Source organism: Spodoptera frugiperda, chromosome 2 (assembly GCF_023101765.2).
Source record: "Spodoptera frugiperda isolate SF20-4 chromosome 2, AGI-APGP_CSIRO_Sfru_2.0, whole genome shotgun sequence".
NCBI classification, from domain to species: domain Eukaryota; kingdom Metazoa; phylum Arthropoda; class Insecta; order Lepidoptera; family Noctuidae; genus Spodoptera; species Spodoptera frugiperda.
In genome coordinates, this window is record NC_064213.1 from 8,087,121 (window position 1) to 8,114,867 (window position 27,747).

The window sequence follows — 27,747 nt, forward strand, 5'->3', positions numbered from 1 at the left end:
ACAATACCTTATATAAGAAAATAAAAAAATACCTGTCTAATATTTAATTGACGGACTAAATACATATTTTTTTATACTCTGTCTACTATATTATTATTGTCTGGTTTTTATAACCTGTAGGCACTATAGGTTACCTAAGTATCTGAGTTGTCCCCACTCAACTTCGTACCTAACTCAAAGTTCAAACACAATGTTGTTTACAGGAAAGTGAGTAAACAAGTCTCGAATTTGTTTACATTCTGCCCGTAGTCCGTACTTTCCGTCGCCGCCATACCACTTTAGGAATACCTACAATAACACTAGGTACCTACTACTGACTCAAGTTCAATGAAAAAATAGCTTGGCGAAATTTTCCTTCAATACATATAGGTATGTACTTAGGACATAGACATGCTTACAACGAAAGTGCATAGTGTAAGTTAGTTATCCAAGTTATTGTTTGTACGTACCTGCCATCTTCGCTTTTATTTCCTGCACAATAGGTACCTACCTACTCATAGAAGTGTACCTAATGTGAAAATATGTTCTAATTGTTATTCTATATATTGATTCAAAGATTTTTAAAATTACGCTTAGGTTAGTTGTTAGATGGGTGATTAGGGGTACAAAAGCAGAAATCTCCACACAATTGGAAACCCCTACTCGGCACTATTCGTGCTTATAACGACAGTTGGCAGTTGGCAAAAGGCAGTTGATTTATGGATCATACTTAAAATGCACATATTGTGCATAAAATTAAGTAAATTCACTATGGAATTGTTGATGGTGGTCAAGTATAGGAAAAAAACTCGAGTCGAGTGCTTAAGGTTAGGTTATCAGCAAATCGATCAGCTATCGACAGATTACGTGACTGATAGTAAAACGTTATGAATGAAGGCTTTGTGAAACGATTGTACTATTGCCCACCTATGTTTTATAGTAGGTACCTACTCGGAACCGCAAAGATATGGAAGTTTTTTTAAGTGAACTGTCGATTTGATTGGATTGCAAGTCGTAATCGTAATCATAAACGCGACTGAACTTTGAAATAGGAGACAGAAAAGGAACATGGAGAAATATTATCGTTGCCTGATAATATATACAAATGATTTCTATTATTCATTTATTTAATAAGCATTGTCAGCATAGTCCCTTAGTCTCAGACATTTAATGATAACTTAAACAATTCCTTAGTAAAGAATTTATATCGAAAACAATTGCTAAGGATTAAGTAACCATTCAATGACTCCGAATACGATGGTAAGGTACCAAAATATAGAATCTACCATAAGTACTAAGAAATGAACACTACTGGGTCATGATATGTGGTAAATATTATATAATTCATTGGAACGATTATAACCCTACATGGGAGAACACGTTTTTTCGACGCCTGTATTGACAGGCGACAAAAACCATAATGCATAATGATTTAACTACTGCATTTATAGTTTTTCAATAATTATAACGACATATTTACCGAAAACACGTTTTTTTCAACGCCTGTCAACACAGGTGACGAAAAACGTGGTCTGTTGATGAATTAAGAGCATTAAAACTTTAAGATAAGCCCTACTTTTACGTATAATCACATTGCAAATGGCACGTGTCCTTTACAGTTGTCTTGATCACGTTGTGCCAAACACCAGCATTAGGTACTAAGGTGAATTTAAATCAAAAATTATAATAGGCATTGGATGGTCTGTGGGGTATCTGGTCAAAACAATATCGACTTTCAAATTGGACTGAGTCTGTTGTTGCGGAATTTATTACCTAATGTTTTGTTTTCCTTCTTTGCAGGATAATACAGGATTTAAAAGAAACCGAAACCGATGGTACAACACGCGTCTCATTAAGAATTAAATGCTTGTTTTATGTAATCAACTGGTTAAGGCTGAAGTTGCATGAATAGAATGAAAACAAAAACGATATATATAATTATAAAAACATAAAAAAAAATGTAGCATTATTCGGGAGTGTTCCGTATACAACAGTATATAGGTAACCTATAATACCTATAATAGTTATTTTATTAGGTTCCTTAGTTCACGTCTAACTCACAACATTAAATAAAATAGGGTAACTACTTATATTATAATTTTTGTTTCAAACAGAACACTAATGAATTGTTCTGAGCGTAATTATACGTGTATTTACGAACGATGAAGTCTAGGCTAGGAAAGTAAATACTGAAGTTGAAAAAGTAATTAAAGATGGTCGTAGTCATTTTCAGTTACATAAGGTCGCTAAGTAGGAACATACGTTGAATGTACTAGAACTAGAGTGAATGTATGTCTACGTACAGATTTATAATAAACATTAATTAACGGCTTTCTTAACACTCAAGATATTAGAATAGAATGGAAATGTTTAATGTAATAGCGATTAGCGGATTTTAATTAAAATTATTGGTATCAGTTTTTATAAGTTTTAGTATGGATTTTTTATGAATATTGTTTGGTAAAATAAAGTTAGTAAAGCAATGTTGTTTTTATTTAATAAATTCTTTGACTTTTAACCACTGCATGCCTGAGACAACATTCAGTTAAAAATGCACACACTAAAATCTTCAAGTACAAATTAATAAAACAGTAAATCTATACTACATTAAATTTTCTAGCCTAGTTATTTTTAGCCAATACACTCAAGCATTGACCTCAATTTACTTCCAGACTATCAAATAACTTTCTAGATAAAACAGAACATGGTTGGCGCCACGATTCCTCGAGGTTCGAACTAGGAAGCCGTACTTACACAGAGTAAATGAACATCTTACTAAACGCCCACGCTTAAGGTTTGGTCCAAACTAGAATAAAACTAGCTATATTTTTCTTGCTCGCGTTACTTTAAGGAGATGGGACAGATTTACAAAAAAATATATTCACCATATTTTTGTTAGCTTTCTGCTTACGAAATGCTCTATACAAACTTCCACCCCCCATTATAGGGAAGTGGGAGGTTGTTAAGAGACAAAAATTAGCCTATGTCACTCTTCATCCCTTCAAATATCTCCACTTAAAAAAAACGTCAATCAGTCACTTCATTTAACCGTGCAAGGCGGACAGACAAACATACAAGCCCACTCTATAACATTAGTATGGATGTGAAATGTAAACTAATTACAAATTATCAATAATATATAATTGTATGAACTTGATAACATCCGGCTTTACCTAATTAAACTGTTTCAGAGGCCATTGACGTAAATAGTATCTGCTCACACCTTAAGATAAATAGGGGTTATGTTATGGATTGTCCACGAGCTATTATTAGATTGCTAATTAATAGTAGATAGGTAACAATTAGATTTGAAGTTATCTTTACTCTAATGAACTAACAGTTTGCACGTGACGCGGTGGCTGGACAACTGGCTGCTGTGGAAAGTGTAGTGGGTTCGTATCCCGCACGGAGCAACAATTTGTGTGATCTACAATTTGTTGTTTCGGGTTTACGTGTCATGTGTATACATGTGAACTTATTGTATGTTTGTAAAGGCACCCACGACACAGGAGAAAATCCTAGTGTGGGCCAACGTTTTTTTAGAAGAAAAATGTTGAATAGGCACTGAAAACCTGTAATTTAGAGAATGAGTTGTAATTAACGTATGAAAGAACTTACGGTTAACTCATTCAGTTTGACGTGTAGGTACATAGTATACTTATTATTTATTTGTATATTATTATAACTCATTTCGGTAGGTATACAATATATTATGTAGTTTACCATTACATTATTTTCCTACAAAAGACTAGTAAATAAGGAAAGTCACGTAGTCTCAAAACTGCTTAGTGTAGGCAAAATAGTGGTACCTACTTTAATATTATTCGCATAATAAGATATTCAATTATTTCAGACACATTTTATATCCATCTGTAGTTTCTTGCTTATTTATATTTTTCTAATACTGATATTAGCATATTTATCTTCATTTCATCTAAATACTACCTATACCTAACTGCTTGTTAGGTACGCTGCTACGGTAGGCTGTATTAATCGATAAATTAATGCGATAGGTGTTTTATACTTAATACTTATGTATCTGTTTGTATTCGGAGTATAACAGGCGTGTGTGACGTTATTTTCAAGTTTTAACAAACGAGAATGTAAAAATAAGTTTATCGGAAAATGTTTGTTCACTGAATTACTCGAAAACTCCTAAATCATCTCTGAATTATCCTTAGAAGTTAGATGGATATATTTTAATAACGAATCGTTGTTTGAAAGTAAATAGACATTTCTAATAGAAATCATATATCAGGAACTGTTGATGAGAGATTGACGCAATTAAGCGAAATTTAAAAATTTTATAGCATATCGATCCATTTATTACGCTTGGTAAGTCATTTATCATTAAATTAAACAGTAAAGGACCCAAGTTACTGCCTTGGCTGACACCGGACCTCGTGTAATACGGTTCGGAGCAGTGCCCACCACAGTCTACGTATTGGCGTCTGTCTCTAAAGTACGTGGAAAAGAATTTAAGAGTGTGTAGCGTAAAACCTATTCCAGCAAGTTTCCGAAGGAGGACATCGTGATCAACTGTATCAAATGCCTTTTTAAATTAATGCGATAGGTGTTTTATACTTAATACTTATGTATCTGTTGTATTCGGAGATACTCTTTGCAAGCTTTTACAGTGTTAAGTTGATACCGCTAATATCAGAGAAAGGCGTCACTGATATTTGACATTTAGGCAAAGATATTCAGGGGGAATAAAACAAAACATTCAAGTTGAAATAGAGGTTGAATGTGATTACGTAATATATCGATTCCAATAGATAATGTTCAGGACATGCAATCGATTCACTGTTCCATAACCTCGTTTTGCATTATTGAACGATATTGAGTGGTTATTATTTATTAGGTATCCATTGCATTTCGCTGAAATGGTTGAGGCATATTTTATATCGAATTCTTGGAGGCCTAGACTAAGTGAATATTAATATTTAATACTTTGGTCTTTATTATTTTTAAGGTAATACCTATGTACTAATGAATGGAAATTCAAATCGTCATTAATTCCAGATTAAGTTTTTAAAATATTCAATAATATTAGATACGCATTTATTTAGGTATGTATAGTTTATTATTATTTTATTAAGCAAATCAATAGTTTTGTTAATGTGTATTTCTTGATCTATTAGCCCTTATCTCTAATTCTGTAGACCAAAGTGCAGTTTTGATTCGTAGTAAAGTGCATTACAAATATGATCAAAGTCAAAGTTTTTAATGAGATCGTGGTACAGAAGAAATTCCTCTCATATCTCATCTTTTCCGTATAATGAGAAATTTCTTCTATGCATATGTTTACTCTGTTTTCGGGGAATAACAATCAATCATATAATATACGTACGAATGACGACGTAGGTAAGTAGGTAACTCGTGATCTTAATAATCTTTTAAGAGCAAGAGAATGTACCTCGGACTTCCCTATTAAAGGGAATTCCAAAAAAAGTCGGTAGCAACTTGAGTTAAGAATTATACAGAAGGTTATCTGTATACAATAATGTCGTATTTTTAATTTAAGATAGATAATACAATGTCCCGTTTATTGAAATAATCATACAATGGAATGGAAACTTACAATTTATTTTTTTACGTCAAAAGTGTAACAATATGTGTTTGTTGCAGTCTTGTTTGCGTATGAAATGTTTCTATAAATATTTACTTATTAATATACATTCAGATTAAAATATTTTTTTTTATAACAAGTTTGTTTTTATCTGTTTTGGTCATATGTTTATATTTTGAGTAAAATTATATAAGTGATTGTTTTTTTTGCTTTTCCACGGCTTCACTCGTGCTGTTTTAAGCGGTTAGGAAAAGGCATAAAAAATTACTTACTACTAAAATTAGATTTCGAGTAACACTCAAAAGTGTCCGAGTAATACTCAAAAGTCACCGAGGATGCTCGATTGTTTGAGAGGACGATCCGCCTTATGTCTCTTTAGGTCAAGTTAACTGTGCAAACTGATACAGCTAAATACCTCGGCATTACCGTAATTATGTCAATATTTAGAAAGAACACAGACATCTTAAAGTAAGTGGCAGAATTATCAGCATACTATTCTTTTAGGGTAATTTGGTTCGGGTTTTCTTTGATTACCTATTTATACGAATGAATCGCATTTTCGTCATGGCATCACGCACGAGTGGAAATTGGAATGGCTTGATTGAAATTGCTGATTCCTTCTTTGTACTATCTATATACATACATATACTATCAAGAGAAGGGTCTTAGAAATGAAAACGTGCGAAAATGGGACGGGCCACTAGTTTCTGGTAAAAGAAAATTCTTTGGGCAGCTGGGGAAATACCGCCTAGTCCTTGCCGGGGTAGTATATCATGTCTTAAACCAATAAACAGAAAAATAATGATGCGCTGACGTAGTTTATTTATTACGTCTTTAGAGCAGTGCGCACGAGATAATTTAGGTTCTTATAAAAATTGTATTTGATTGTTTATTATGGCGGTTTATCTATCATTCACTGAACACGTGCTGTTCAAGTTAAAAACTTTCCTTATACATATTATTGATAGTCTTGTTCAATACAAATGACTGCTTCGTTGGTCGAGTGATCGCAAGTTCGACTGCCGGACAAGGGGACCCGGTTTCTTTTCCCGGGTGGGGCAAAGAATTTTTCGGTTTTTCGAAAATTTCTCGGTAGAGTAGCACGAAGTCTGGACTAGTTCCCAGTATATGGCAATATACTGGGTTTTCAGTATATGGGTTGGGTTCCCAGTATATGTCAATATACTGGGAACTAGTCCTAACCACTCCCTATTACATGGGACTTATAACACAAATGCTGAAAAGTGGGTGGACATTTGTACAATAGCATTACATATGTTCCGTAATGTGCACCTCTGCCTACCCCTTCGGGGATACTACAATTAATTAAAGACCTCTATTTGATGTCACTTACGTAATAATGTTTACGTAGACGAAGTAATTAGTCACCAAAACTTTCCTTGTGGAAGTCGTGTCTCACGCCTTATGGGCAAATGTCTCATGTTTCTACATCACGTGTAGGACATGCGCAGATCACGCCTCAACCAGTTGGACATCAACCACCATCTTGCATTGGAAGGACTTCATTAGAGAGTTACTAGTACGCTCTAGTTATGTCGAGTTAACAAGATTTTGTGCCACAAACTAATATACTGAACACGACCCTCCCTCTATGACATGCTAATTATCAGCATTCTGTTAGCATTACTTTATTTATTAGACCTTCACATCTAATCAAAAAATGTTCTCAAGTTCAATTATATTGGAAAACTGGAAATTTATTTGACCATTTATGTTATTTTAGGAACTTTTTGCCACTAAACTTAACCAATAGTAAACTCAACGATCGATTTTCAGTAATGAAGATAGCATTCATAAAGAAAAGCTAAACGGAATGTTTCATGATTCGAGGAGAAGCGAATGCGGTGAGGAAAATTTTAGAAAAAAATATAGAAGTGGGCCCAATACTACATATTACATTCTTCTAAAGAAAAAGTTTCGTAGAATTACTTGCATTGTCTTTAAAATAATGGATGCTTTGCTTCATTCAGAGGGATATTGCTCCTCATAGACTAGGATAAACAGTTATCATTACTTAAGTACCTATCTGACGTCATAGAAGTAACTAGTCATTCATAGTTTCCTATTAGTGTTTATAATGTCTAATTAGTAATCTCAAAATTTCCATTTTCTTGCGTAATCACGTGTAAGTAGGACGTTTCCTATCTAGTAAATAAAATTTATGATTAAGGAAAACTGTTTTTTAATGAAATTTATTGGATTTTAATAGTTAGGGAAAATATAAGGTACCTAGCTACCTAGTCATTATGTTAGAAGTATTGAGAAGTGGAAAATACAACAACAAAAGGATAGCAATAATTTGCGTCACCTATTTCATTGAGAGATTGGACGTGACACACTATATACCCTTCTAATAGAAAACTATGTGAAGGAAAAGCCATGCCCACATTCAGATCCCTGTAGGGCTGATGCATGATCAGGAGCTGCAGACTACCTAGCGGGTTTACGGCAGAAGTATAAACGGGGTGGTTTTTAGTTAGTAAGAGTCTGACACTCACTCTCACCTCGCTCAGGGCGGGAGAAGTCATTGGATGATTTTTTCCCTTAATAAAGGCCCACATTCAGTGTTTGTATTTACACTATTCACTGTCTTAGAAATGATAAAGTAACTTAATTATGCGTCCCTTGAATAAGGGGTGTAAATGTACAAACACTGGGCACATACAAAAAACAGACTAAGAATTATCGTCAAATCTTAAAATACTCAGTACATACTACGCCTGAAAACGATCCCCTAATATTATGATACAAAACTGAAGTACATAATGATATCTTTTCTTATCTTATCTTATCTTTGCTGTACTTAAATTTAATTACGCATTCTCTTTAAACATCTTAATATCCATTGAAAGACTATGGGTTCTATGGGTAGTCTTGAGAGTTCTAGTACCCACTTAATGATGGAATTTTCCAGTAAAAATGGTACTTAATTACCATTTACCAGCTTTGGGAATTTGTAAATTACGTACTTGGTACTAGTTGGTACTAATGAGTATTAATGAGAGTGTAGAAAATGTTTGAGCAAATTAATTTGCCAATAATCGTTGGAATGATTATTATTATATTTCTGTACCTAATTAATGATCTCATTAAAATAATGATAGAAACTCTCTACTCTCATAGTCTTTTGAAACGGGAATTTGGCAATGATTGACCTGAAAGCGCTTTCTGTTACACGTGTACTTTCAATATGGAGATCCTGGCAGGGTCGCCATCTAATATGGAGACTTCGGGAGCAAACGAGGAGACGTGTTGTTGCTAAAAATACCTTTAACACTTTAATCGCCACGCGGGTCACCGGTGACCGACGTTAGCGGAGGATTTGCCTTCAACAGTTTTCTATTGGCAGTCAAATTCTAACTTACGCTTCTTATAGGCACGAGGTGTAACACACACTACATACTTATCACTGGGATTTCCAACCCGTTTGCAGACAGTGGAGATCATGGCCCACTCTTTTATTTAGAGGAGCCCCGTCTAGCAGGTCTACACAGATCAAAATATGTACATTATTTTCGTATGCACTACCATAAATGTTATAAATAGGTACATAATAAGAAGGTCTTTAGGAAAAGCGTAGGTACAAAGAAATTCAGTACACATGTTTTGCGCATAAAACACTCAAATATCTATCACGTATTTGGCAAGTTTCCTGGGCATTAGTCTTCAGAGAAATCTGGCAAATATTTCTGTTAGCTTTTATTAAATTGAGTCCAAGAGTCCAAAGTCTAAAGTTTGTTTGTCGATTGGCTGAACAATGTAGGTATCAATTAATCAATCAAGACTCCTGTAACTTACGACGATTGCTCATGTCATTTAATGACATACCTACTTTGAGTTTTTTTAGTCTAGTCTAGTGAGATGTTTTTTGAGGTTTTTGGTTTAGTCCTATAGTTGGAAAAATAGTATTGGCTTTTATTCGGCAGTTTTAAATTTTCAGTAATTTTACGGAGTTTACAATTATATGCCCGTGTTCCTGTGGGATAATAAATAGCCCTTGTGTTATTTCAGACCATAATCTACCCCTGTTTTAAATGTCATCCCGATCCTTTCAGCCGTTCTGACGTGGAAATAAACATAAAATGAAAAATAAAAAATATTTTTTATAGAAGTGAGAGTCACGTTGGAAATGTCCATCTCTTTCCCTCCTGTTCCTTATTTTCCTTATATTTTTCCAGGAAAAAAATCCATAAGAACAAAGTCACGACCAAACAGTAGTATGTGATCAAAGTAAGATATTATATACATATATACTACTCAGTCACAATAAGTGTAATTTGATTTGAGTCAACTCACTCCATTGTAGTAGATAAGTGCATACCTACTAATTATCGAATCCAGTTTAAACCGGTTCTTACCTTTGCAATTTGAATACATATTAACATTGATTGACATCTGTTTACATACGTTCCTACATGTACACATAGTAAGTATAGTTAAGTATTGTCCTTTACCTACATACATAAAATACAAGTGCTAACACGTGTTTTTTCTTAAAAAACGTGACTTTCTTTAGTTATCTTATTGTTTTATGAGACGATAGTCATTTAATGATATTTCGAAATGATGAGTTGTTTGATAGACAAGGAAGGAAGGTGGATTGAAGGAAAAGCCTTGATTTAAACTAGATAGAAAAATACACGGTAATTAAAATTCTGCCAATCTGTCATCAAACTAGAGAACTAATGGAAAACGGAATGATGATGTTGACAATCATATCAGCCTGTCTGTCCGTTCTTTAGTGAATCTGTTTACTCGCATCAAAGCGTAGATTCCCATGGAGAGGAACAAAATGAAACAACACTCCTGCTATTGTAAGCACGTCAAAACTATATTCATACAATTGGATATGTAGCACCTAGAGTCCGGATCAATTGTCAACTGTCAGCAGCCATCATAACATTCACCGCAGAGTATTATTAGGTCTCATGTTTGTTAAACATGGTCTTCTAAGAACGCAAGTAAGTGGGTGTCGGTTTATAATCGAAAATGTCGGAGTATGCCGGCGTCGTATGAACGTGTTTCGAAGTAACAAGACTCTGTCTTTGCTGATAGTAGATACACTTACAATAACAATAACTAAAACTTCCTATATTTAATGAGATTCTTAACCCACATTTCTGTTTTAGTATTTTTCGCTCGTTTGCTTCAGACGTCTAAGTAAGTTTAGCCGAACTTTTGTCTTGGTTCGACTATTATTTTCAGCAGCTCTTAACGTTTGACCTACACTCAAATGGTACCTTACGAGTTTTAAGTTATTAATCTGACATGGTTACTAACACTATCATTAAAACTTGAGATGGGATATTTACCATGTTTATTTATGTCTATGAGTTTCCGATATTTCGGCACTGTTGCAAGCGCCATGATCACGGATGAACCTTACGAGTTTTTATAAACTGTTCATTGAAATACATAAATATCTATTACTTAAGTATTATAAATCTCTTATACATCTCACTGGTGATTTATTCTCAAAGATTGCAACATAGCACTTCGGTGCTTTCTTGAAAATATTGCAACTGTAATAAGGAAAACGGTGATCTGATCACGTTTGAGTCACGATTGTGTATAAAATAATCTTCAAATTAACATTTTATTGAAGATTTTATTCTCACTTTTTATTTATCCAAGTAGATCTATCGATACACATACTAGTTGAGAGCATTTTAGCATTTTGCTGCATAAATATTACATTGCGGAAATAATTAAGAAATTGGTTTGCAATATTGCATTTCGCAAATCTGTCCGAAAATGGCTGCCAGTTGAAATGTAAAAAGTTGGTAAAAAGTCTAACCGCTTTATTAGCTACAATGTTGTTGGAATGCCGTCTGGCAGATTAAGTTTACAGTTTTCCTAATTACTTTAGTGTCGTCTGGCGAGAATGCTTCGTCTAACGCAGTAATGCCTACTAAGTACGTTGGTCGAGTCCAAAGGTTCGTTGGTTTCGCGCACGTGGTAATTTAATGGCATGCCGTAACAATTTATCTCCTTTGTTTATTTTGGTTTGTATCTACAGATGTGTCTGGATTTTAATGATAAGATTTGTAGACTTTAATTTATTATCTTATCTCTGTTTCCGCATGTTTAACTTGATCTAATTTGTAAAGGATTTAATGAAAGATAAAATATGGCACTACTTTCGATCGTGGAGTTTAGCGTGTAATGTAAATATAATCTCTTCTTGGAACGTAGTACATTTAGTTTAAAGTACATATGTACCTAAAGCTAATTTGTTTGAACTATAGCTAGTGCAGTTAGTTTGAATACAAAGTCGTATAATGCATAGTTTACCTTGAACTCACGTGGGACGTTGGCAGTTTTATCGATTTCTTTTTGATTTGTTATACTTTATGTACGTTGTACACATGTAACCTATTTCAGGTGGCCGTTTTGTATTATGCAATTTCCTGTGCTCATAATTTCTTAACAGTAAAGCGAAACGTGTCAAATGATGCTGTAAATATTTAGGTATCGAAAGGGGACTCCAGGAGATATAATGGAGTAGCCAGATTAAGTCATATTTATTGGGACTGTTTTAAAATGACATATTATGATATTGGGATTACCAAATGAATTCACAGTTATTTCGAAATATGACGACATGAAATATTTTATAATGAGGAGGCATGATGTGTGTATGGTAACTTAATAGAGAGAATAGTAGTTAAAGGATATTACATCCCGGTATAAGGAATAAGGATGATGAATCAAAGTTTAAAATAATCTGGGCTATAATAAGATTGTCGTCTTCCTGAGAGCTTACCAAGCCTTTTTGCTCCGTGCATCTTGTAACGAATTTAGCTTGGTGCATCAGTTACTTGCATCAGTTTGTTGGTAGTCATCGAGCTAAATAAAGATTGTTTTTATAAATATTTCTAGGACATTAATTTATCCTTCTTTTATTTGTTTGTCATAGGCCATGACCGTATTATTATTTTCTTATTTACGTCACTTGTTTATTATATTATTCAAGTATTTGCGATAAAATAATTAATTTCATAGAAGCTGTACTTTAGTTTTTGTCAATATTCAATTGTTATTTTGAGTCTATGAAACCACGCCAATTTTTTCTATGTTCTCACGCTCCCAACTTTGTTCCTCGTCCCTAAAAGTTTGGAATAAAGTTATTACCTGTTGCCAACTGTGCCAAAGTTTGTTGGTGTGGGTGTGGATCCTCGCCCTCTCCCGTACTTCATTCTGAAAAGGGGCCAGTGACGTCGACCTCGACGTATTCAGACGTATCGATAGCTACGACGCATGCGTAACTGTTTGTCGATGTGTGGGTAAACTGTCTGGTGGAGCACGCGGGCAGTGCGTGCTCCTCTTTCTGTCTCGCTCAGACCACATATCTGCATCCTCTTCTTGAGCGTGCGCTACGACTGGGGAGCACCGGTAAGTTTAAAATACCACCGTAGCGAGGGTTAGCGCTCAGTGGTGATCAAGCTGCGCTTCTGTACAGACGAAAGTATTGCACTGTGTGACATTCGCTGAAATTGTTGTGAATACTTTTATTGTATTGTAGACTTGTGGAGGCTGCTAACTACATTGAAACCTTGAGTCCCCGCCAGCTACAGCTGTTGCGAAATATTTATTGTGACTAGGTAAGTTTCAAAATAATTGGAAAGCATGCATTTTACCAAATAAATAAAATGAAAAAGTACAGGATTATCGGACAAGGATGAAGGGTTTACGATGCAGCGAACGTTCTGGTTTTAACTAACGGTAATAGACAGCAAATGGCCGACTTGTTCATCGGCGGGCGCTTTCTCTCTCGACGAGTGGAGTGGCTTAGCTATGACAGGCTGGTTAAACTAAATCACTTTCCATTGCACTGTAATAACTTTGGTGGCGCCTATTATTTATTTATTACTCGCTGCAATAAGGCTACATTTATTTTATTTTCCTTTCCAATCGAATTAATGAAGAAATTGATTGCAAGAGAAGTGTATTTGAATTGTGAATTTTAATATCACAATTTATGTGTTTTAATTATAAAACTCAACCGCATAGTTACTGGAGATTGTAAAAAATGTTACGCTTCACTGGCAACGTAATTGTTGGCTTGATCCTTCGTATTGTGTCGTCCGATAGTTTCGTTGACTTTTACCTGCTCATTTTTTGTCACGAGGGTAACAGCATTGTCCTCCCCGAAGTACCTAATACAAAACGGGGAACTACCTGTATTTCGGGTAACACAAAGTAAAAAAAAAATCTTTTGAAATTCAAGTAAGAGAAAAAGGGACAAGTGCATTGACTGGAGTTTTTTATGAATTCAGGAATTCCCTATATACAGATATTGTTTATTTATTATTGTTATGGGGAATCACCTTCCTTTCATTGGGTCCAAAGATGGAAAATTACCTCAAAATCGTATGTAATTACTAGATGTCCTTCTGACGTGTTCACGAATTCAGCTGTTCAAACACGAACGTCATAAGACCTTAAGGCCCGTTGATGTAGGAAACGCGATGACAAAACCCAGATGTATTTAAAAATAAACCTTATGAATAAATAATCAGAGATTTATTTTCGAAAATCAGTTTGTCAATAGAAGAATTTTATGGCAATAAATCAAGCTGCCCGTATCTAGGTCAGCGGCGGCGGATCGGTTGAGCAAAAATGTTTCAGAGTAATCGCGAATTTTCTGGAAGAATACCAATAATCAATAAGGGATTTGTTAATAGTGTTTCTATACATAATTACCAAATCACTGCACTAAATAAAATACACATTTTATGTCTTTGTTGTGAAAAATATTAACAATATGGACCTTCTTGCGGTTCTTCAAAAATATTACTCAACGCGTTCGTTACGAAACAGTATAACTAAACTCGGATAACGCGGTTGCTGGGAATAAGGAAACTAAAACTAATATTATTTTATCAGTACGTACTAAAATATTGGTGTTTTGTCACTATACAACGTTTAACATATTTGCAAGGCTTCTAGATAACATAACAATCGATACGGTAAGGGTTTTTTAAACTCATGTTTTCATGGTACCAAGTTATGAATTTTTCAAATCGCGCCGCCGCGTGATTCAAAATTAGGTAGACAGGTACTAGGCGATCAGATTGACAGAAGAAATGTTTCGTAATATTAGCGAGTGACCCCTGTAGTGTTATGACATGTTTGTATGATTTAAAACCAAGAACCATGCGATACCAAGTATTTGGTTCAATTTTTTTTTTAATCGTATTTTAAGCTGAAACTTCGTGTAGAGACTCTATTCAACCTGTATTCATCAGCCCTTCTTGATGTATATGGGTATTTTGTTACACGTTGTATAATTTAAATATTTGAAGGTCCATACAAATAGAATAACTTACAGTTTGTGGTTAAATATCGGCTCCTTTTAATTTTTTGACAGTTACTTCCGAGAACATTTGCTTTGCCAGTTTTAGAATTTGTTTAATTTGTATTTGAATATGTTTGAACTGTTCTATCTATTTCAAAACTCATCAATATTGATTCAGTAGTTTAGGAGACAAACTTAAACATTACAAAATTATCTGAAGGTAACGACAGAACAACAAGAACATATAATTATCGTCTCGTCTTTAGTCCACGGAGTGGTTGGCAAAAATGTACTTATTATCTGCCAAGATTTTCAAAATCTAATGAATTCGAATAATACATAGCCCAACTTGGGTATCAAATCTTACTCGACAGTTGCAATCGTTACCTTTACAATAGAAAAATACTTATTTGATTTAATTTGAAATATTCACTCTAAATTGTACTTTGAATCTCAAGCCTTAAGTCTCAAGATTGTTTAATTACTGTGTCCTTTTGAATGTTAATCTGATACTAATTAAAATTGCTAGAAACAAACAATAATACAATTAAATAATCACTGTATTTACCTACTATTTATGATTACATCTAATAACAGTCTGACTTGGGTCAAGGGCTAAACTGGTATTGATTTCTAAAATAGCTGCATAAATTATGAAGAAAGTTGGAAATTTTGCGTCTAGATATTCAGGTTTAGGCTTGAGTGCTTCGTTTATCGATAGAAGAGAAGTGTCTACTGAGTAAATGAATTCAGGTTTGTCACGTTTGGTGGCCAATTCATAGAATTTAGCTTTTTTTGGATTTTTCAATGGTCTGTGCTCTCATTGTGTTCATTGTCTCGTAATAGGGTTACCCTGAATCGGTTAGAAAGCCTTCACATAACTGGAGAAAGGTCACTTTAAATAACATCTAACCGTTCCAAAAATAAGGGACCCTTTAATGTTTTATATTCAGATTAATACAATTTACCCTTTTCTTCTATAGATTTGAGAAATTTTGAAGAGAAGTAAGATGCTCGCCAGCCCTGCTATGGAAATGCAAGTCGAGGAGACTCCCTTGGCTCTCCAACGCCTGTGGAACCTGACTAGAGCTCGTCTTGCTGGTACATCCACTCTTGATGTGGAACCTGCTCTTGGAGAATCTTTACCACCAGCTCAGGTAAGGAGAAAATGGGTTTCGAAATATGAGTTTTGACAAATTAATAGGAATTCGATTACTTTAGAAAAAGCCATTCCATCCACCCTTAGGATTTTTTTCTATGTCCCGTCACAAGGAATTATTCTAAAATTGAAATAATTCTGTCTAGTAATATTTCAGAAAGTTAGTGCTTCTAAAATATCTCTAAATTATGTGATTAGTGTACTAACATTCATAATTAAAGTTAAATAAACTTCGTTAATGGCGTTACAAATTAAATAGTAATTAACTAATTAAATAGTGATTAAAGTTTAGTTCTTAGAAAAGGAAATCCAAAGAAATGAGTCTTTTTACTGATCTGGAATTTCCATGATAAGAGATTCCTTTTGAATTAGTCATAGCCACAAGTATGGCTGCTGTAGTTTAAAATATCCAGTACTAAAATTTCTTCAATCAATTTTCGACTTTGAAACGAAACTTTAAAATTGAAAATGCTTTGAAATAATTTTACAGTTTTATTAAAGCTTAATATGTTAGACTCCATGACATATCATTTTTAATTAATGTTATGTTCACATGTCATAAATAATCTCGCAGTAAGTCAAGGGCTACTGATCTGTCCTCTTTTCTTATCAGTGATGCGCACATTCTCCTTCATAACTCATTCAAGATAATTTCCTACTTTATTTAGCTAGTCATTATAGTCAATGAGTCATATTTTACGATGTTATAAACTGTCTTGTCTTGTCTCAGGAGTTCGAAGGCACCCCCAAAGCCTTGCTACCAGCTCCCAGCGACTATGAAAGCGATGGTGAAGAAGCTTTCCCAGAGTTAGAAATACCCGTAAGTATATACCTGTTCTATTTTTATAAAATTCAATTTTGACGAAACATAATGTTTGGGCAGAAAAAAATCTTGGCAAGGAATACGGGGCGTGGTTTTACGGATGAAATGAGAAAGATTACGTCGTAGGTGGTACATAAATATTACAGCATGCGAATGACGGCGATGTAATGTATAAATAGACGTTTTGTTTCTCGTGAAATTCAAGTCATTGAATTCCGTACGCTTTCTCATGTTTGGTAAATATAGTAGCGGATAGTGATATGCTCACTATGTTTTGTATTTCGTCATGTACGACAGATTTGCTGGTCGAATGTTTACTAATTTCGTAAAGTATGTCATACGGGCCTCACGTTTATCGGTTATCAGTGTGGCAACACGTCACGACGACTCCCTCGCGTCTAGACAACGAAGGTATAAGACGTCTGATAACACCTCTTGAAATGAGACACGTAATACAATTAGTCGCAGATGGCAGACACGCGTTCCTTGCATTTGAATGTCTTCAAATTGATTTCGCATTTATCATGCTTCGCCGGCTCCTTATTCATGCGGTTCTCTATTAAGGTCGATAACATAAACTTGCTAGGCTTCCGACGTTATCAATTTCCGGAGGTCATAGCCTTCATGAATGAATTAGAACAGCTAAAAAAATAACAATGTAAAACTAGTTTCATATAGCAAAAAATCGTGTAGGAGCAACGGAATTTGAACAGATCACATCAACGCGCCGAAATAGCTCGCGAGGAAATGCAACTAAAAATAGCTTCTACAATATCCGCGGACGAATGGACTTTGATCCTATTTAAGATAAATAAACAAATCAATTTGCCTTGATTGCCGACGCATGAACCATGACTTGTACAGAACTTCACCCCATGGCAGTAATGGCGTTCAATGAGTTTCAATTACGGCTCCAATTGGAATACAATGATGTCTTTGTTGTTATAAATAGTAATAGCTGCCGACATTCCTTTCCCTTAGTGTTCTATGACTTTTGCTGTACAATATTTGTATGAGCTATTTAGGTACTCGAGATTTTTAGGATAAATATAATAAGATAGATTATTATTTTGCATATTATGTAACAGAACAACATCAGATGATTGACACGAGCGGTTGTAAATAAGAAATACAACTACGACGTAATTTTTGTTCATAATAAAATTGGCAGCAGTTTATGAAACATCACATGGGCGCCTAAGTACTGCCAACTAGGTACTGCTCATTATTAGACTTGATTCCTTTATTCTTTGAAGAGACCGACGACCGTAGACAGGTCGGTGCACCGGTCAGTTCATAAAAACAAAAAGAAAACCGTTACAATGTTAGCAGTCAAAGTGTCTCACGATGACTTCGAGAGTTTTGAGGAAGTATTTGAAGATCCAGACTGGCCAGATGTACGGATATGTTATGAACAAAGTGATGTGTGTGGTGCAGTCTATAAATGGTATTGCAGAACAGTGTACAAATGTGTGTCTAATTTTGTAGGAGGCGACCGACGTGCCTAGCAAGGGTTTCTGGCCTGAGAGTGCTTACACTAAGGAGGTTCTGTTGGACGCAAGCTCGCTGGGCGATGTGCCTGCCGTGTACCGCGTGCCTCAGCCCGCGCCCCATCAGATGCCAGTCATTGGCGTGTACATCGACCCCCGCGTCAGAACCGGCTTCCGTTACAAAGTTAGACCCATGCAGGTGAGACCAGTAATTTAATTTATGTCTAAACATTGTCGCAAATATAAATACTCGACTCGCTGGTCTGTGGGAAATTGTCTCATTATAGCCAAGAAGTGTTGATGATTGCGTTGACTAACCGAAACGCACGCAATCTTCCACATTTCGAAACTTTTAAGATATTAAAGTGAATCAACTATGATGACCACTTCTCACATGATCTCATTGAATGTTGCTTAAACCATCGAAAAATTTGTTATGTAAAAAACAATCTGGGATCGCTTTTGTTTCATCAATGTCGAGCTTCCCTTGGGACTCAAACAGAAAAACGACGAAGATCCATAGAATGGGGCAAAATTATTACAAACTGGACTGTAAAAGAAACGACTATGTCGATGAAAGAATGTACCTACTTAAGTTAAATTAGTAGTCATAACCGCTGTCAAGACATAATATCGTGCTAAACATTCCGTTCAACATAATTACGAGTAGATCTTTGTTGAAAATAGACGTCAGGCGACTATTCTTTGTAATTTGCAATTTAAATAACAAAGCCTTAACTAATTAGAAAAAAAAGATTCGAAGTAAATCGGTTGTGGTTAGATAAGAACGTTTTTGCAAGAATAATCCTTTTCAGAGTCAAGCGGACGGTGAGTTTCTACATGTCTTACAGAAATGTTCATGGAACAAACGAAAATTCTTGATACTAATTGGCCATATCTTGGAGCACTATCATCCATTTAAAGTTCAATTCAAAAACACATCAAAATAAGAATCTTCGTAAAGTTCCATTGTACGTAACCACAATCGATAAACATCATACTTTTATAATTAAGTAATAAGTAATCTATGATAGACTTATAAACCTCAAAAGCGCGATACATAAGGTTGTCATAAAAACGCTTTATTTGATGCTCTACAGAAGAATAGCTTACTTGAAACTTCTTAATTAATTATAGACTAAAAAAATCTATATTTAAAGTGAGTTCAATTGCACCTATATAAGAAATGTGCTTGTATTCATGTCTTTCATTTTCTAAAGCAGTTTATCATTGTAATGGCAACCTTATGGATGTCTTGACAGGCTGTTAGTGAGTAAGATCTTATGTTGATCCAATGTTGGAACAATTATGGAACATTCGCTAGTCGATTTCGGCAGTCCAGGGGAATTCGGAACAGTATTAGATTAGTGGGGTGTTAGTTCAGTGAGTAGCGGTGTCCGTTGCTGACATTTCCAGAGTGAAAATATCATCAACGACCAGCACTGTTGACTTGCGTGTATATGCCACTGGTTGTGTGCACTTGCCGTTGTAGGCGATGGTATGTGGATCGTCCAGTTTTTCAGACCCTCGCCCAGAGCGGCGTTGACATACAAACTTCAAGAAACCTGCAGAGACCCGACAGGTTGAAAGTGACATACTGGCTGGCCGCATGTTATGTCCACAATAGGTAAACCATAAGTATCATTCATAAGGGCATTACGCCATTGTTAATCATATCAATGTTCTATTTCAAAAACTTACTTTTTGGTGGTCTTGATATGATTATTTTTTCATTTCATCGTGAATGTAAACATGGGATATCGAATGAATGGAATGCTCATTATTGTAAATCACAATGTCCTCACGTAACATCAGCACTTGTATTGCTAGACGTGTCTAATTGTAATCGTATCAACTTTACTATGATTGGAAAAAATAGTCATAGCTGATCACGAACTTGATTTTGAGAAACAATATTTTGTAAATTAAATTAATGTAAGTGATTAGAGTACCAAGTGTAATTAATTTTCTCCTATATTATTAACTAATAAAGTATTTTAAATAATAGTTGAAATTAAAATTAGGTAATAAAGTTTAGAATGAGTCTTTGCTAGAAAGTTTTGTAACAGAGTAAGTAATGTTGCATTTAATTTTCCAGGCTCTGGATGCCCCTCCCCTATCTGTGAAGCCGAGATACTTGTTCGGAGGCAAGGCTCTCACCCTGCAATCAATTGGCCGTGGTTACGCTCGCCGCCTAACATTTGAGCCTGTTGGATCCAAACTGAATGAGAATGACAATTTCTTCTGGACCGACTCCAGGCCTGAAGGATTTTTGTTTGAGATTGAGGCTGTATCCGTTGGAGACAAGTTTACTATCTACGATGCTAACCATGAACCGCAGGGTATCCTGGAAGTGGTTCAGCAACAGGTAAGAAACGAGTTTTACTTTACTACATACAAGTACCCACTATCATCCTTGTAAGAACATAAAGTTTTAACAAATGCTTATACAATTTTTTGCAGAAAAATCAAATTGAAATTGAGCAGAAGATTCACGAGAATGGATCCATTGACAAGAAAGTCAAGATAAACACTCTCTGCAAAGTTGAGTGGTATGAAAACGATGGTGCTACGAAATTGGTGCCTGTCACCGGTGTCGCGATCTTGAAGAAGGGCAGAGGAAACGCCACAGTTTCCAGGGTGGTTAACGTAGCTATCGGCATCAAACAGCTGAAGAAGGGTTACGAACTCAAGCCCGGCATTGAATCTTCCTCCAGGAGGGTTACCGTCAACGGTGGTGATATTAAAGACATTCCTTGCCAGTATTGCATTGTCGGTTTAGAAAAATACGAACTCCCTGCTATTGGTAATTATTATTTCCTCATTTGTCTTACGGTGAAATAATTTTACATACTATGAGTCAATATTTTTAATTTTCTTTTTCTCCTTTTAGGAACCTATGTAGATCCTCGCATCGTTCCCGGTTTCTACTACCGCGTGCGGCCAGCTGGCAGCCGAAGACATCTCTTCCAGGGCCGTAGCTTGCTACTGCAGTCTATCGGCATGGGATACGGAAAACGCATTACTTTCAAACCCGACTCCCTTAACGAGCCTGAGAACTATTTCTGGTCCGATTCGCATCCCGAAGGTATTGGGATGGAAACCCGTGCCATCCACCCTGGCATGAAGTTCTCGATCACTGGAAATGGGGTTAGTAAATCATTTACACATAAAACTGGATCAGTTCCTGTTTTCATAAAAAATATATTTAAGTTATTGGCACATTCTATTAAACATATCAAGATGATGAATAGTATAAAATTCAGAAAACGCCTCTTGGCGGGTAGCCATGATATAGAAAGTGGTTTGAGATATAACATAAAAGCTTGTCGACTCATTTGTTTACATTTACTTATTTATAATGGTGTCAGAGTTCAAGATACTTTGGCAGAAGGACAATTTCTAATGCATTTTACTTTTGGCTTCAAGCCATAAATATAACCTTGGCAGTTGTTTTAGAATTTGTTTCTATTTTTATTCATGTTATTTGTTTGGTTTTACAGGGTCTGTTGGGAGAAGCGAGCGTATTCCGTGCTGATTTGCCCCAAGCTGAGGAAAAGACAGAATATGTGGACGTCCCGGGAAAGCGAGGAAAGGCAGTCGAGAAATACGTTCATGTGGATGTGACATGCCACGTGAAGCTGGCCACCACAGGAGGCGGTTCAGTGGACTCTGAGGTGCATCTGATGAAGGTGTCAGGAGTAGCGCTGGTCCGCAAGGAGCCGGGTGAACCTGTCGCAAAACTGGTGAAGGTGTTCAACGTCGGTTTGGACTCTCAGCTGAACCTGTTGTTCGCGCACTCACAGACCGAGCTGACCTTCCACCCCTTGCCCTAAACGTATCACGAGGTCCGAATGGTGTTGCAATATCTGTGACGGCAGTCGTCTCACATTGAGGTATTGTAATGCCAAAAGCTTACCTGGCGCGACATAGGTTTCGTCAAATGCCAACCGATTGGTTTCGAGTCTGCAACCGAAATGGTCTAATAGATAGGCCGATGCTGTTTGCAATTCGGTTGTACGCTCGTTCAGCTGCTAGCTGCTAGCTGAACAGTATACCTGGGCTCTCATCATCAAGCTCCAGTTTTACCATCATCGCTATGAAGATTGCTATAGTAACGACACAATCAGCTAGTAATGGCATCATGAACATCATGTCAGTGAAGTTGACATGGTGGAGCCTTTAACATCTAAGGCATATTGTGTCGATTTTAAAGTTACTATAAGTACTTTCCAAAAGCAAAGGATTTATCAGTATTTTAATTTAATGGTTCTTATAATTTGTTATTTTTTTTAAATGAAATCAAATTAGAATTTTGAAATATTGTACCGGAGAGAGTAGTAAAAAGACTAGTGTTATCGCTGTAATAAATAAGTGCCGTTTCGGGACATTATTTAATTTGTTATTTACTATTTCCTCAAATGTTATATGTATACATAAATAAATAAATCAAATTATTTTATTCAATTATTGTTTTCATTTTACTATTCCTAACGTATATAGTATAGTGACCAAAGGACTCGACTCATCAACTCAGAAGATCCCAATCCTCAATTCTATCACTATCAAGACCAGTAAAATATAATTATAAGTAAGACAATAAAATAAAGAAATAAAATAAAACACATAATACGCACATAAATGTTATAAAGTCGTTTGCTTTCACAGTAGCATTATTATAGTACCAAAGTTTGAAACATTCAATGCAACTGAGTTGGCATCTTGATGCATTCCCCTGAACTATAAGAGAAGATATCTGTTTACCATTACAATTCATAGATGGCACTAAAAAGTTGCGAAAATAATGATCTAGAATAGAGGGCGCTGCATGAAGAACTACACAATGTGTCTAACATTGTGTAGTGCGGTGCTGCCCAAAACTATAAGTCTGTTTACGCATTTCATCCAAATGCCGCTAGATGGCGTTGTTACAACATAAAGTTGTCGAAGTTTATGAGTTCAGTCGCCTCTACCACGAGCGCGCCTTGCGAGCGTCGAGCCGTGTAAAACAAGTTATGACTACGTAGAGACAGATACGAAGTGAGTTTAGCGGGAACTCTCTGCCTGACTCGGCCGGCGGACGGCAACCGCGCTGGGGGTCTCGACGTCGTTCGACACAACTATACGAAAGTCGCGATGTGCCAAATAATAACTGGGAGACAGTGAATTGGTGCGATAACACGATTTATAACACGAATTTATTACGAACGGTGAGCACTATGGCTGAAGTTAGGTGCGCTAGTGTTTTATTTATGTGCATTTTATATAGTGTCACAAGTTTTAACCTGGAACCGAGGATTCCTGTGATAAAGTTCGGAGAGCCAGGCTCTTATTTTGGATTTTCTGTTGCGGAACACCTCACCATCAACGGTGATGGATCAAACATAAGTTGGTGAGTGTTGGTCTCTTCTTAAGCGTAACTTATCTAGCAGTAATGAGACGTTATGATGTCATATGTGAAGGTCGCCGCCTTACATACATATGTCCTATCGGTTTGTTGATTTTGTTTCTTTGAATATACGAAAACTTATAGCAACGTTCGAGCGTGATATGAAAATTATCAGAATTTCTTATCAAGAATTTATGAAGTCATTGTAAATTGCAGTGCCTATATGCTGAGCTCGACTTGTGTAAACTCTAAGTAAACTTGTTTAATGCGTTACATTATATGCAACTTGTAGTTACTTGGTGCTCTGTTTATAAAACAGTCTAGACCGAGAAATATGTCACGTGGAGATTTTCTTTCAAGTACTTCAGTCGAAGAGCTTTTATCGATGTTGGAGACAATAGCCTCTTAACAATACAATGGTCCAGTAAGGACTTCAACTTGAACGGAACTGATTAACAAAAAGTTGTCTCCTGGTGCTCTGTCCTTACCTGTCGTACCGGGACTTTAAAGGGTTTAGAAAAAGTACTTACCTGAGAGTTTTGGGTCAAATAAAAAGAGCTCATAGCCAGTAAATAAGAGTTAGAGTTGTAAACAAATATTTTAAAATGAAGTGCTCCTATAAAGTAAGTTCTTCCGTGTTCTCTAGCTGACTGATGAATGGACACGTATATTAGCTGCGGAATATATGAATGAGTGGAATACATCTAGATACGAGACTAGGGCTGTGACCTAGTGCGGGAGCGGCGCCAGCCCGAGCATTGCACTCAGCTGGCGGGGCTAATTCTGCACTATCACGTGCACTTCGGATATGTCACCGATATTGATCGATATGACGATATGTCATGTGTCACATCACTATGCAGCGAAAGAGCGGAATTATTTTGGGAGTTATGAGAGTTGTCAGACGCTGTCTCGAGAATAGATTGCGAAATTAATTAACACTAGTCTGAAGAAATTCTGAGCTTCCACAGGAAAGTCGTACATATTATTTAGTGAGAGTTAATTGCGTAATATTTTGATTCATTGTGTGACTTCTGCAATTTCATGAAGAGATTGATAGATTTCTTCTATTCTTTATTAGTTATTTGTCTAGACGAATTCTACATCACTGCCAATGTTGACTTCTTTTGCTTTGTCCAAAAATGGCAGAATTGCAAATTAACGCCAATTCATGAGGGTTGGCGCAAAAAGCCTTGTTTAGTTGCCAGGATAGGACGGAAATGCATTTGGCACATGAAACCTGCTCATCTAGCAGTCACATTAATGCAAAACGAAGACCTTATTTACTTCTAGAAAAAATACAGCTTTATCTATAATGACGAACTTAATAAGATTTACAAACTAAAAATAATATTTCCTTTTATTGCAGCTCTTATCAAATAGTTATTCATTCACTACTGTTTAGTCAAAAAATTCCGAGAAAGGAAGTAAGTAAATGCAATATTAATAACAGAATGTTCTTAGAATCCGAAAATAGCTCATAGACATGCAAACAGCATGACACATCATTTATAGACACTTGATACAGATGAATCGTCCAGGAAAACTTGCGCCTATTGCTTTGATGAAAAACATGTTTGTTTGAGGAGGGAATCTTCCATCGGTTGATGGGTGACCTACTAAGGGAGGGGCGGAAGGAGATGAGATTCGCTCAAAGATCACATTGTACAAATGTTTACTTATAATGACCCAGTCACACAGTGATTGATTCTCTGAAATTGTAGGTTACACAAGTGCATATACTTAGAAATGTATAGTCTATTCTCTGACTAAGCAACTAGCAATTTGATATGTAGAAACTGTAGGTATTAAATCAATCTTAGTCAGCTAACGGTGGTTTGAACAACTTTTTGTTACACCTAACTCAACTGAAATTGCAGTATAGAGAAATAATAGTTACTTAGTCCAAAGAATAATTATGTTTTGGCCATGAATTGTGTTAGTAATTAGAGGTCATTTTAGTATGGACAGTTCAAGGACCTGTTATTTTAGCAGTTCTTATCGAAAAGGAAATTCAGGATGAGTCAGCTAGTCTGGTTGCTTTTCACTAGATTTGTTCGAGCGTGTCTGAATCTGGAAGAGATCCAACGTCTACTCGCGGGTGGCACTAGCGATATATCCTCGACCCACTCTTTATTTATATCCTGACCGAGATGTCACTGCGCTTAGAACCGTCAAATATTTTATACTAAATCTTCTTTTGCTTTAGACATAAGGTCTATAATCGCGTAACTTTTATGTATTTTTATAGTCATAACATTAATTAAGTCTCGGTTTTACCAATTGGCGTTATCTTTTTGATTGTTATAAGATCTCAAGTCTTTTATACACATGGCGGCATTTTTTTAACTATTGTCAATGTTTCTAGGAATATGTTCTATGAGAACATTACGTTTTAATTGAGAAACACATGGTGTGTTCATTATGGAAGTAATGCGTCTTCCTTTTTTACGTACTTATGGTTCTGTTTTTATTAATTTAACAAGGCGTGGAAGTTTTTAAACGTCTTTCGTGTTTGTAATAAAACGTTACTATAAATTTATTAAGTGCATCTGAAATTTTTCTCGTTACATTTAATTTTCTGCAACAAATCTTTCTTTAAATCTGCGTTGTTGTTAACGGTTACGTCTGAAGATAAGGACGGCGCAAGACAAAATATTTATTCTGTCTTATCTTACACATCGATATTTATTGACGGCATTATTGAGCCTATATATAATGTGCATATATAAGTACGTCTTTAATCGATCGAAGCGAAGGTTTCCAAGTAAATTATGTTATCAGACCACATATTATCACCGTAGTCAGATCGGAAAGCAAACATTATGTCTGAACCACGTTCAACTAAATAGCCAAAGATTATGTAGTCGCATAGGTACGTATTATTAGAATTATCTACGGACCCCAAGTAGTAGTTAAAAAGCCCCGCTTTTATGCAATTTTACCGACATCGTGTATTACAAGCCGTTATCAAGGTGCCTATCACAAAATTATTTGGTACTATTATTTGCGAAATAATGCTAGGTTGTGAATACGAATTACTGATTTGATTGCCAGTAAGTTTTAATAAACATATCTAAATAAGAAGAATACCTTATCAGGCTTAATGACTCAAGACTTATTGGGAAAAAGCCGAAAGAAAGAATTCTTTTCTTTACTAAGAATGCTCATCTCAATAGCTTACATACATAGCCATTATTACGACTTTATTTTCTTTAACGACACATACTTTTATGGGCTTTATGAAGTGTGCCCAACCTATCTCATACTCTCACAAGCTATGAGATTCTTGCACATTCATCAATCTTTATGTATGCTAACACCATAAATAAAGGTTGGAATACATCTCCGTTCTATTCACCGCGTTATATAGTTGTGAATGTAAATGTACCGGCTTCGAATGCACGCTCAACTTCCAAAGCTCTTGAACTAATACCTTGTACGTGGGAGTAATACGTAACTTTTAGTAGTTTACACACAAATAGAGACATTTTCTCACCGTTCGACTCGATATTGTACCATGTTTGTTTATGAAAATACGTGTTTTTGTAGCTTCTCGATTCTCGAATATATTCACGTTTTTATTGTGTTTACATGAAAAAAAGTTCCACTGAACTCCCTAGTTTAAATGTTCGAAGGTAATAAAAGTCTCAAGTCTGTTTGACACTCAATTTACTTTTTATTCGTGTAAATAAAATAAGTTTTATTTTGTGTATGTAAATAGTAGTTAATGACGTGCGTCTCGTTTCAATAATCCCATTTCTGTGAGTAGGGCTGGTCCCCCGGTTTGTCCAATTAAATTGTTCACACGTCGAGCGCAGCGGGGAGCAACTAACGACACTGCTCTGATGAGTGTCTTCGGCCCAATGCGGGAAATTCAATAACATAAATATTTTAGAAACGATTTGTTACCATTTAAATCTATTTGTGTGCGATTTCGTTGTGCATTTAAAGTTTGATTCACATTCATTGTAAAGCAAAGTTTATTGTTATTAATTCAATAAAAACAGTTC

At 35.6% G+C, this 27,747-nt stretch overlaps 2 protein-coding genes across 4 annotated transcripts in view; both read left to right on the forward strand.

The window, feature by feature from the left end:
• The first annotated feature begins 12,991 nt into the window (after positions 1-12,991).
• On the forward strand, positions 12,992-22,812 carry LOC118268823 (uncharacterized). Of its 2 annotated transcripts, XM_035583508.2 has the most exons (8): positions 12,992-13,176; positions 15,857-16,030; positions 16,763-16,852; positions 18,344-18,544; positions 20,444-20,713; positions 20,809-21,151; positions 21,239-21,495; positions 21,849-22,812. In XM_035583508.2, exons 2-8 carry the CDS (start codon positions 15,884-15,886, stop codon positions 22,179-22,181), a joined length of 1,641 nt encoding a protein of 546 aa, XP_035439401.1. In that variant the 5' UTR covers positions 12,992-13,176; positions 15,857-15,883; the 3' UTR covers positions 22,182-22,812. The 2 variants fall into 2 exon arrangements, with proteins under 2 accessions (XP_035439401.1, XP_035439402.1); XM_035583509.2 differs by lacking the exons at positions 12,992-13,176; positions 15,857-16,030; positions 16,763-16,852 and adding an exon at positions 18,089-18,252.
• Positions 22,813-23,329: 517 nt separating this feature from the next.
• LOC118268865 (integrin alpha-PS1) overlaps positions 23,330-27,747 on the forward strand; it is a 75,199-nt gene continuing 70,781 nt past the window's right edge. For both annotated transcript variants that reach the window (XM_035583631.2, XM_050703292.1), the window contains exon 1: positions 23,330-23,737. In XM_035583631.2, coding sequence (XP_035439524.2) covers positions 23,565-23,737 — 173 coding nt within the window. In that variant the 5' untranslated portion in view covers positions 23,330-23,564. The remainder of the gene's footprint in view (positions 23,738-27,747) is intronic.

What these genes read in the sequence shown, in the direction of transcription:
- LOC118268823 (XM_035583508.2), top strand. Translation starts at nt 15,884, where the DNA reads ATGCTCGCCAGCCCTGCTATGGAAATGCAAGTCGAGGAGACTCCCTTG. An exon ending in AATCTTTACCACCAGCTCAG is followed by an intron (nt 16,031 to 16,762) that starts GTAAGGAGAAAA and finishes GTCTTGTCTCAG; the next exon opens with GAGTTCGAAGGCACCCCCAA. An exon ending in TGGAAGTGGTTCAGCAACAG is followed by an intron (nt 20,714 to 20,808) that starts GTAAGAAACGAG and finishes AATTTTTTGCAG; the next exon opens with AAAAATCAAATTGAAATTGA.